This window comes from Balaenoptera ricei, chromosome 11, assembly GCF_028023285.1.
Source record: "Balaenoptera ricei isolate mBalRic1 chromosome 11, mBalRic1.hap2, whole genome shotgun sequence".
NCBI classification, from domain to species: domain Eukaryota; kingdom Metazoa; phylum Chordata; class Mammalia; order Artiodactyla; family Balaenopteridae; genus Balaenoptera; species Balaenoptera ricei.
In genome coordinates, this window is record NC_082649.1 from 59,672,105 (window position 1) to 59,684,173 (window position 12,069).

Here is a 12,069-nt window from a genome sequence, read left to right on the forward strand (position 1 = left end):
CTGGAGTTGTAGGACCTCGAGGCATCTGTCTGGACTGAACTGCGTGTACGGAAGGAGAAAGGGTTCATGCATTGTTTTCTTTCATTCCTTTGAGTTATTGCATGCCTACTGTGACTCTAACGCTGTTCTAGGCACTGGGGATGTATCAGTGGACAAAACAGACAAAAATCCCTGCCCTTGTGAAGCTTACATTCTAGGGAAAGACTGACAATAAATATAATAATATAAAACGTTAGAAGGTGATGAGTGCTGCGGACAAAAGACATAAGCTAAGATAAGATAGTGGGGTAGGGAGGAGAGCAGGTTTTAAATAAAATGGTCAGAAAGGGCCTCAGTGAGTAGGTGAGATTCGGTTCCCGCTTCCCGTGAGGGAAGGGAGGAAATAAATCATCTCCTTAATTAACGAAGAGCTTGCAAGGCAGAGGGAACACATTCCCAGGGCACAGATCCCGACGTGGGCGGTGGGCCAGGGGTGTCTGGTGAGTTCTGGGCAGAACACGGAGACTAATGTAGCTAGGGCGGAGAAAAAGGGAGAGTAAGAGGTTTTCTGAGAGGTAGTGGGAGGCGGGGCTAGGAGACCCTATAGACCTCTGTAAGATATTTGCTTCATTGGATATGAAGTTTTAATAATATATTGGAATTGGGTTTTTCACTGCCTGAAAGTTAATTACAACTAAAATGAGACTTGTTCTTATATTTGAAAGTGACAAGAAAGTTGGATTCTGGACCTTAAGAGACGGAAAAGAGGAAAATGTGAACGGGCATATTTCTTTGCAGGTCGCCCCCCCCCATACTCTCGGAGTGACAGCCCAGCCCCGCGAGGCCCCGCCTCTCCGCCGTGGTGCCGCCCCCATGCGGAGTGACAGCCCATAAGGCACGCCTCTTCCTTAGCAGTCTCCGCTTTCACTCCCGGCGACAGCCCGACTAGGCCAGTCTAGCGTTTCGCTGGAGCAGCCTGGTCTCTGCCGGGAGTGACTCACCGCTAGGCCCCGCCCCCGCCCGGTGCGACCCAGAGCTAAGTCCCGCCTCCCCCACCGCGGCCCCGCCCCCGCCTGCGTGCGATCGCGTCTCGGCCCCGCCCTGCACGCTCAGCGCTAGGTGGTGCCCGCCCGGCAGGCCGCCGCTCGCCTACGGCTGCGAGAGTCGCGCGCCCGGCCTGGGGGACTAGCTGGCTGTCGGGCCCGCCCCCGAAGACGTGGAGTGCAGTGGCGGCCGGTGAGTGGGGGAGGGGACCTCGGACCCCCTCGCTCTCGGCGGCGCAGAGCCTGGGTCAGTGCAGGTGGTTGGGTCCGGGCTGTCGGGCGGCGGCGCGACGCTTCCAGGGACTCCTCCCGGCCGCCGCCCTTCCTTTCCGGGGTACCTCCCGGGGTTGGCAATCCCGGGAATGGGAAAGTAGGACCGGGAGGGAGGCCGAGGTTGGGTGTCGTTCGGGTGGGAGTGGCAGTTGCAGGTGGAAGCTGCCGAGGGCCGAGGTTGGTCTGAGGGTGGAGGGTTGATAGAAGAAACGTGGTGAAGCTGAAATCTGGTGGCTGGTGGAGTCAGGATGCGAGGGCTTGGGGGGCTCCAGAGCAACGGGGAATGAGATGAGTGGGGGTGGAGGAGTCGACGAAGCCTAGTGAAGGGCATTTGAGGGAAGGACCAGCTCACGGGGGCCCATGATTCACGTTTCCCCAACTGTCCGGAGAGCCTGGAGCTTCGGGTTGTCTCGGAACGGGCGTGACCCGAGTGAGCTTGCGGGGTTGTGCTCTCACATCGGGGTGATCGGGTTTCCAGGCTTACGACTGAGACACCGTACAGCTTAAGTATTAGATGAAAGTCAGGGGCAATGCCTGGGACAGAAACGTGGCCGGAAGGGGTGCTTCTCCTATGGAATGCTTCTAAGTTCCCTGGAGCCTTGGCAGCGCCAGCGTTGGTGCGGCGCCGTCTTCTGTAAAACCCTATTCCGGCAGCCCAGACGGTGTATGGAGGTCCCACACAAAGTTCAGAGTTGAGGTTTTTATTCAGACTCAAAAGCAGTCGTATCATATTCCCTTAAATCCTGCGGAGTTTTAATTTTAAAAATATCTAATCCTGTGGGTTTTTTTTTTTTTAAATTAAATCTTTCTTATCTGGCTACTTTGAATTTAAAGTCCCACCGAGCTAGAGAACTAGATGTTTTCTAAGAGCCCATTCTGTGAGTATGATAAACAGTTTTAAATTAACTGTGGAAAGTAGGTCGTATCTATTCTGACCAGTTATTGCTGAAAGAATTGTAGAATTGCAGATGAAGAATGAAATTGAAAAGATTTAAACTAATGGAAAGGGATAGAAAAGTCCTGGTAAATTGGAGACTGTGTGTGCTTAAAAAAACAAAAAACAAACTCAGTGAAACTTTTTTTCATTGTTAAGAGAACTTGGAAGATAGAGAAAAGTATAAGAATGAAAATGAAAACTCCATGTAATTTCACCAACCCTAACATTTTTGTGCAATTCTTCCTAATTCTTTTTGTATTTTTTTGTGTATCTAAATGTACACATTACATAGGTGGGGTCATATTGTTGTATTACTTTGTATTTTGCTTTCTTTCCCTTCGTATTTTTAGCATTTTCCTGGATTATTAAAAATTCTCCCTAAACATCTTTTTAAATGGTGATATGTTCATCATGTGAATTCATTCTTTTATCACATATTAGCATTTCAGCTGTGTGCCAGGTCCTGTGCTTGGGGAGGAGATTCATTGTTGCTCTAGGTTTTCAGACATTATTCCAGCTCGAATAAGCAAAATCTTGGCAGTGTCTGGGGTACCGAGTGTAGAAAGAGAGTATGAGTGCAGCATCTAATCAGGCCTGGACCTGGGCTGCTGTGGCGAGGCTGTCTTCATTGTGTCGTGTCTCATCTCTCCTATACCTTCCTGTGGAGTCCTGAGGCCACGAGGTTCCTAGATATGTTCCTCAGGGAATGGGCCTCACCAGCTCCCCTACATTGTGGGTGTCACTGAGAAACTCTTCAGTGAGGGTGCATGTGTGCAGTGCTGATGTTTCATTCTCAGATCTGCCCTCATCTTAGGTGACTCTGAGAGACAGCTGCCCTAGGTCTCAAGGAGGACTGTCCCACAATTGCTCTCATAATTAACTGCCTCTAAGTTGTCTTACACCTTGGAGGGGACCTCCGGAGGGGTCCTGTCCCTTCTAACACTGGCCATTAAAATTGCAAGTTTTCTCCTAGGAAATCCCGCTCATCTTCCTGCTTGATCAGTGTGGCCCTTCATTTTTCTCTCACTGATGTGTTCCTATTCTGCCTTATGACTGAGAGTAATTTTGTCATTTTGGATTGTGTTTCTCCTTGAGTCTGAAATAAGGTGATTCCTAAAGACAGCCTTATGCGTTTACTTATTAGTCTTTGAATTTATGATAATTCCATTGATGTTTTTTCTTTACCCAAACTCAGGAAGAGAATAAAGGGTCCGTTATTCTTTTTTTGAACCGTGATAAAATATGTGAACCACCCCCCTCCATGTTTGGACTCCCAGTGAGTTTCTTTTCATATGTGCATTTCAACCACCAAGGTCAGTATTTAACTCTTACTATAGGCAGATGATTCCAATAGCTAATGTAAGAGCCACAGGGATCCAGATCCTTTGTAGGTAGGTCTCCTTTAGCCCTGTGTGCAATTCAATACGTGATTAAGAAGAACAGAGTTTGAGATGGCTATCTACTGATCCTGTGCCCAGGGCATATGGGACCTAGCTGCTCTGTGCTTTACAGTTATTCCTGGCTGCTGGCCTGGCTGACAGTCTGGATAAAGGGGGGAAATTGGCTGTGGTAGCAGAAATCATTCTACCCTCTAGTGCCCGGGAAGTTTGTGTGTTGAATCATTGCTTGTTTTCAGATCAGCCCCAGCAGGAACCGTGAGGCCCTCTGCTGTGTCCACGCTTAAAGTTCTCATGTCCCCCCAGGTGGTATTTTGGTCCCATGTACTAGTCTAGTGTGCATGGTAATGGTGGAGCCAGCCTCTGTTAAGACCCTCCAGTGAAAGTGGATTGCAGAACTCAGGTTAGCCCATGCTGCCATGAGGCTTCTTATTTTCACCACCTTACACTTGGTATTCGCGCCGTTGGGCCAGCCAACGTGAAGAGGTGGGATTGGAGCAGGCCTGGATTGCTCTGGTCAGTGAACTGCAAGAGTGATGTTGCATGCAGAACACGGAGAGGGGCAGGAATCCCCCAAGGAGAGGCCATCCCCAGAGGTGTTACTGTACAGTGATGGAAATTCCCTGAGCAGAGGACACAAGAAGGAGGGCACAGGGTTTCAGGGACGGGAACACGGGCGGTGTAAGAGAGGTTCCTGCCACTTAGGTCACCCAGCCTGTAAGTACACTGTGGCCCAGTGGATGGCACAGGTGTGAAGCAGCTGAAAACAAGCAGTGTTGACACTTCCAAGAGCGTCTTATATACTGGAGCCTTGAAGGGGTTGAGGCTTACCAGGCTCCACTGAACTGCTCAGAGCAGAACCCAAGCAACACTGACACTTGTGTTAGTCTGTGAGACTCTAACAAGTGAAAGCACACAGCTACACAGCTGTGGCGAGGCCGGCGTTACTTTTGATGGTGAGACTATAAATTGGCTAAGTTCAAAAAAACGGGGAAAAAAGGTCTTTTGCATACGGTATGGTGTCATTCAAAGAGCATTGGATTTCAGTCTTATCTCTGTCACACTGGTTGTGTGACTTTGGGTTTTATTAACATGAAACAGTGTGGTCTTGGGACTAATTGACCCCTAAGATTCCGTCTCTAAAAATTCTCTCCTAGTCCAACTTCTGCGCTGCTTTTGCCAGTCTCCTGGATAGGACATGCCTAGGTACCAAGTCCTTTCATTCTATATGCCGTTAACTTTTACCCAAAACTAAACAAAACAATCTTTGAAGCTAGGTGACTTCTTGCGTACAAAGTTAGTATGTTTTTAATCTGAGGAATAAAGCAAAATATTATCTTGTATTAGGTAATTTAAAAAGTATCATTTGGTCTATACTACACTGTATATTTTACACTTACTGTTGAAAATGTGAGGCTTCTATTTTACGAACATAGAAGCCATTTTTTTCTAATCATAAGAAATACCTGCTCACTAAAATTCAAACCAAAAAGAAAAATGTAAAGAAGAAAATAAAACTCATCGTAAATCCTACTATCTAGAAATGGCAATGGAGAAATATATCTGACTAATCACTGATGGAATTTTTATTAAACACACATACCTACACCATGACAAACACGAGTGTGTGTAATACACTCATATCACATGTGATGAATACATATGTATACACAAATGTGGTTAAGGATGTGAGCTCTGGCATCAAGCTGCCTGGTTTTGAAGCCCAGCTTCCCTGCTTGCGACTGCATGATGTGGACAAGCTACTTTACTTCTTTCACCTCAGTTTTCTCATCTGTAAGATGAGAACATTAAAGTTCCTTCTTCATGGGGTTGCTGTGAGAAACAAATGAGTTAATTCACATAAAAATGTGTAACCCATGCTTTGATGCAGTAAATCCTCAGCAAATGTTAGCTAGTGTTGTCATTTTGATATTACTATGGATGATATATATTCATAAATGGGGTCATACTTTGCATTTTTACCTTATAATGTGTTATGAAACATTCTCCATGTTAATGTAGTTGGATCTGTATCCTAGTATTAATGGTTCTATTGTATAGTTATACTTTATTTAGCCAGTATCCTGTTGTTTGACTTTATAGGAAAGAAAGGAAAGACAGAAAAAAAGCTGTAATGAACATTTATGTACATTTTTCATTTTATTATATGCTTGGTATAAATTCCTAGAACTAGCATTGTTCTGTTGAATGGTATGAGTATTTAATATTGTTTTTTGGATTGCTACTCTGCTTTCTGGGAAGGTGGTATCAAATCACAACATCTGGCAGCAATGTGTGAAAATGCCCAGTTTTCTACTCCTGTGCTAGACCTGGGTTCTGTCCATCTTTCAACAAATCTGAAAAGGGAAAAATAACTCATTGTTACTTTGCGTTTCTTTCTTAGTAACTTTGAACATCTTTTCAAGTGTGTATTTCTTCTTTGTGACTTGTGATTTTAGTTTTTTGTATTTTTGTTATTGATTTGTAAGAACTCTTCGTATATCAGAGATTGCAACATTTTTGTCTGTAATATATTGGAAGTCTTGTTAAGGTCGTGCTTTGAGTAATGAAAGGCATACGGTATCTCAAATAAGAATAAATCAATGAGCAAGTATTTACTGTGAGTTTCTAGATAATGCTCATATACATGTTGAGAACTGGAACCTGCCTTACTTTCTCAGAAAGATTGTTTTATGACCTGGTAATTGTGAATAATTCTCACTCACATTAGGCAATGCATAAAGGCTAAAAAATTTTGACCTTAGATGCCTGTGCATATATGCTCTGTTGAGCCCTGTATTGTCCCCTTAACCTCACCATTCCTTCCATCTTTGCTATTTGCTAACTCACAGCCATTCTTCCCATGTCCCAGGTTAGAAACCTTGGAATCATCTGGGTATCTTTTCCAAATTGCAGGCTGTCCCATTCTCAGCCTCCTTTCTCAGGCTGCCCCAAGCCCTCGGGTTACTGCAGTTATACTGTTATACTTAGCCCTGTGTTAGAATGATTTGATGCACACCTGCTTCTCAAAAGTAAGATGTAGACCTTTTTTACTTTTGTATCTTCAGACTCCATCACGGCCTGGCTCATAATAAGCACATGATTAATGTTTGTTGTATTTGATATTTCTATGTAAAAGATGATGATGGTAAGCCTCTGTAGTCTACTGGTAGATTAACATTTTCCCCCAACTTTTTTTTTTAAAATTAATTAATTTATTTTTGGCTGCATTGGGTCTTTGCTGCTGCATGCGGGCTTTCTCTAGTTGCGGCGAGCGGGGGCTACTCTTCGTTGCGTTGTGCAGGCTTCTCATTGCGGTGGCTTCTCTTGTTGTGGAGCACGGGCTTTAGGTGTGCGAGCTTCAGTAGTTGTAGTGTGCAGGCTCAGTAGTTGTGGCTCGTGGGCTCCAGAGCGAAGACTCAGTAGTTGTGGCACACGGGCTCAGTAGTTGTGGCTCGCGGGCTCTAGAGCACAGGCTCAGTAGTTGTGGCGCACGGGCTTAGTTGCTCCGTGGCATGTGGGATCTTCCCAGACCAGGGCTGGAACCCGTGTCCCCTGCATTGGCAGGGTGATCCTTAACCACTGCGCCACCAGGGAAGCCTCCCCCCAACATTTTGTTATGAAAAATTTCAGAAGTTCAGGGGAGTTGAAAGAATACCATGAAGAACGCCTCCTAAACTTACTTGTTGAGATTTCTATCACTCTGACACATAGCCAATCCTCTGCTCAGAAACCCCCAGTGACTCCTTACTGGCTGTCAGGTCAGATGTAAACGGCAGCATACTTTCTCAAATGGTTGTAGCTTACAAACATGTTACCACTCTGCTCTGGTCGGGCCTTTACTCTCACTTCATTGATAACTTTTGCACATGGAGTGTTCTGAGTTCCCATAGCTTTAATGGCTATCTGTTACCATTCTTTCATTCTTTATAATTCCTGATTATATCATTAGCTATTTGGAGGTGAGAACTCGGTCCTATTTTTTTTTTTTAACATCTTTATTGGAGTATAATTGCTTTACAATGTTGTGTTAGTTTCTGCTTTATAACAAAGAGAATCAGCTATACATATACATGTATCCCCATATCCCCTCCCTCTTGCATCTCCCTCCCACCCTCCCCATCCCACCCCTCTAGGTGGTCACAGAGCACTGAGCTGATCTCACTGTGCCATGCAACTGCTTCCCACTAGCTATCTATTTTACATTTGGTAGTGTATATATGTCCATGCCACTCTCTCACTTCGTCCCAGCTTACACTTCCCCCTCCCTGTGTCCTCAAGTCCATTCTCTAAGTCTGCGTCTTTATTCCTGCCCTACTCCTAGGTTCATCAGAACCTTTTTTTTTTTAGATTCCATATATATGTGTTAGCATACGGTATTTGCTTTTCTCTTTCTGACTTACTTCACTCTATATGACAGACTCTAGGTCCATCCACCTCACTACAAATAACTCAATTTCGTTTCTTTTTATGGCTGAGTAATATTACATTGTATATATGGGCCACATATTCTTTATCCATTCATCTGTCGATGGACACTTAGGTTGCTTCCATGTCCTGACTGTTGTACATAGTGCTGCAATGAACATTGTGGTACCTGACTCTTTTTGAATTATGGTTTTCTCAGGGTATATGCCCGGTAGTGGGATTGCTGGGTCATGTGGTAGTTTTATTTTTAGTTTTTTAAGGAAGCTCCATACTGTTCTCCATAGTGGCTGTATCAATTTGCATTCCCACCAACAGTGCAAGAGGGTCCCCTTTTCTCCACATCCTCTCCAGCATTTATTGTTTGTAGATTTTTTGATGATGGCCATTTTGACCAGTGTGAGGTGATACCTCATTGTAGTTGGTCCTATTTTGACCTGGCTTCCCTCATAGATCCTAGCCTGGGGAGTTTGCTTTGGCTGATACCTTGAAATAGCATTCCTGATGTATTTGTAGTATTATTTGAATCCAGCATTGATTTATAACACCAGTATTGCCCCAAACAAAACTTATACTCTGTTAGAGAAAAACAAAGCTTATCAGTCCAGGCCAAACAAGCTGGATCTGTTTGATCAGCTTGCTGAAAGATTGTGATTTCCCCCCCAAAAAAGGAAAGATGTTCCGTGTTGTTGGTCATTCCTTTTGTGATTGTTCCCAAGAATTGATTTGCACTTCTACTTTGGAGTCATTAAAACTTACATTAAGTACAAAGTTAGAATAAATGCGTCTAAAGTCTGCAAATTGCCCCTGTTGAGAATCATGGAGTTGGAGAGGTCCACATGAGAAACATTTTGGAGGGAGGCCATCAGGCCTTAGTGACCGATGCCATTTGGGGTTTCCAGGTTGACTCCATTATCTTCCCAGCTTGGTGACAGAGATAAAGATGACATCCCTGAGAAAGTTAGGGACCCTGGGAAGGGAAGCTGATGCTGGGGACATCAACTCCATACAGAAGCATGAAATTGGGCTGTGTCAATTCCCTGCCCATAATGAATTGGTGATTCCCATTGTTTGTTGGACAAGGCCCAGTTAATTTGTAATAATCAGGGGCCTTCATTAGCTACCAGCTCCCATCCTCCCTTCCCCTAACACATAGTTAATGCTCCAGCTGTACCTACTCACTTGTATTTCTCTGAGTCTCTTGGCTATTTTTCATCATTGTTTTGTAGGGAAACACTATTTCCTCTGCCTAGAATGCCATCCGTTGTCGATCTAGCAAACTCCTATTCATTCTTCCAAATCCTGTTCAGGTCACACCCTTTGTAAATACTTTCTTAGTCCTCTTGTGTGAGCACATATTACACTGTTATCCTTCACTTACCTGAATGTACCCCCTGCCGCATTCTGAGCTGCTTACGGATACTACTGGTGTTTCCCTCGTTTTTGTATAGGGCCTGGCTCGCACAGGTGCTGTGAGCCATTGGGTGAGCCTGTCATGTAACCCATCTGGCTCGTGAGAAATTTTCTTCTGTCCAGGAAGCCAGAATTAGGTTTAATTAAGAGAAAATACAAATACAGTCTATATTTATTTTTCCCATTATAACCCATGTTTGCTTTTTATTTTCAGCAAGTTTGTCAAAGATGAAGGTGACCTTGTCAGCTCTGGATACTCATGAGAGCTCTTTCACGCCTCTGGTTGTCATAGAACTTGCTCAGGATGTCAAGGAAGAAACCAAAGAATGGCTGAAAAACAGAATTATCGGTAGAAAGAAAGATGGAGGTGAGTAAAATAAATATCAGTCAGATTTAGTCATGCCAGTGAGTAAAACTGTATTTTCAAATGTGTTTCACAGTCTTTTAATTGATATATTTTTAAAATTCATGTTCATTTCTTTGCTCTTTATTATTTATCTAGGACTTGAAAGGAGGTCTTAAATCAACATTAGATTGTAAGTCTCTCTTAGACCGTAAGCAACGTGAGTGATTTTGTTCACAGCTATAAACTCTGTGCCTATGTACAGTTCCTGGTGCATAGTAGGTGCTTAATAAATATTTGTCAAATGAATGAATATCTTTGAGTATTCTTTCTGTGTTCGTTATGGTGCTAAGGGAGAGAGAAACACACTTCTGCCTGCAAGGATGTTACTGTCAGGGTAAAGAGACTGAACGCTAGTTCCAGGAAATTGAAGGAACAGGAAAAAAAGCTAAGGAAAAAGCTGTTACAAAATACTGCATGATACTTAAAAAAAATCATTATGTATACTTGCTGTGGAAGTAAAGGGGGTCTTCCCTGGTGGTCCAGTGGGTGAGAATCCTTCTTCCAATGCAGGGGATGCGGGTTCGATCTCTGGTCGGGGAACTAAGATCCCACGTGCTGCAGGGCAGCTAACCCTGCGTGCCGCAACTCCTGAGCCCACATGCCACAACAAGTGAGCCCGCATGCTGCAACTAGAGAGCCCACATACTCTGGAGCCCATGCGCCACAACTACAGAGCCCATGTGCTCTGGAGCCCGTGCGCTACAACTTGAGAGCCCATGCGCTCAGGAGTCTGTGTGCCACAACTAGAGAGCCTGTGTGCTGCAACTACTGAGCCTGCATGCCACAACTAGAGAGAAGCCCGCACGCTGCAACAAAAGATCCCACGTGCTGCAACTAAGACCCAATGCGGCCAAAAATAAATAAATATTTTTTTTAAAAAAGAGAGAAGATGATAATTACCAATAGGAAGAATGAGGTATGTAACATTACTACAGTTTCTACAGATATTAAAAGGAAAATAAGGATGTATAATGAAAAAAAGAAGAAAAGTAAAGGAAAGGAAGAGGTGACACTTGGTGATGCTTTTCGGGGTGGTAAGGGATGACTTTATAGAAGAAGCCGAAGGTTAGCCCTCTCCTGTAGGGCACAAAAAGGGGGCTAGATCTGGGTAAGAGGGTGGAGGGAGTTTTACATGAGCAGACACTTCATAAAAGTACACAAAACAACCCCTAAAACTTCACTAAGTCTCGAAACACTGGACAAAATGTAAATAAGACTCTTTAAAAAAACGATTTTGACTGTAAATGGAAATGCCTTCTTAAAAATAAAACTTTGAGTCAAAGTGGAATTTTTAATTTTTTCAAACAATTGAACCAAAACAGAAAAACCTTTAAAAACAAGAATACTTGCTTGCTGAAATCTGAGGTGTTTCACTGGACTGGAGTCTTTTCTTTAAAATCCCTGTGGTGGGACTTCCCTGGTGGCATAGTGGTTAAGAATCCACCTGCCAGTGCAGGAGACACAGGTTCAAGCCCTGGTCCAGGAAGATACCACATGCCTTGGAGCGACTAAGCCTGTGTGCCACAACTACTAAGCCTGCACTCTAGAGCCCTCAAGCCACAGCTACTGAGCCCGCGCACCTAGAGCCCGTGCTCTGCAACAAGAGAAGCCCCCACAATGAGAAGCCCCCGCACCACAGCGAAGAGTAGCCCCGACTCGCTGCAACTAGAGAAAGCCCGCGTGCAGCAACGAAGACCCAACGCAGCCAAAAATAAATAAATAAATAAATAAATTCAAAAAATAAATAAAAAATAAAATCCCTGTGGTTAAGAACATCTGTAGTGTCTTAGGGTGAGAGACACCAGTGTATTCCCAGTCGTCTTCTCTGCTCTTTGTGTGGCTTTAGCAAGGACACATGAGGATGGGGAGGGGATGGGCATCCTCCTACAATGCTGGGGCTGTCATAAAAGAACATTCCAAAAAAGTATTCTGGATCTTTCCAGGTAAAGGTATTGTATTTAACACTCAATATTTACTTTTATTCTCTTACAAACTCCTATTAAAATGACAGTAAAAGGATCTTTTAAAAAAAGACCTAAGTCCACATTGACAAGAAAGGAGAAGGTATAACAGCAGCACCATTCTGGAAGCGAGAAAACAGGTGATGAGTAGTGAGTAACTTCTCAGAGTTGAGAAATCCAGAGCTCAAGCTGGCAGGGGAGAAAACTGAGATACAATTTGGTTTACACTGCAAAA

General features: G+C 44.1%; 1 protein-coding gene across 3 annotated transcripts in view; it reads left to right on the top strand.

Annotated features, from left to right (window-relative positions):
• Window positions 1–1,071: 1,071 nt before the first annotated feature.
• ANO10 (anoctamin 10) overlaps window positions 1,072–12,069 on the top strand; it is a 243,810-nt gene continuing 232,812 nt past the window's right edge. Inside the window, exons 1-2 of one of the 3 annotated variants that reach the window (XM_059939267.1) lie at window positions 1,072–1,215; window positions 9,682–9,834. In XM_059939267.1, coding sequence (XP_059795250.1) covers window positions 9,696–9,834 — 139 coding nt within the window. In that variant the 5' untranslated portion in view covers window positions 1,072–1,215; window positions 9,682–9,695. Of the gene's footprint in view, window positions 1,270–9,681; window positions 9,835–12,069 lie in introns of all 3 variants that reach the window. The other 2 variants (XM_059939266.1, XM_059939265.1) reach the window with 2 other exon arrangements.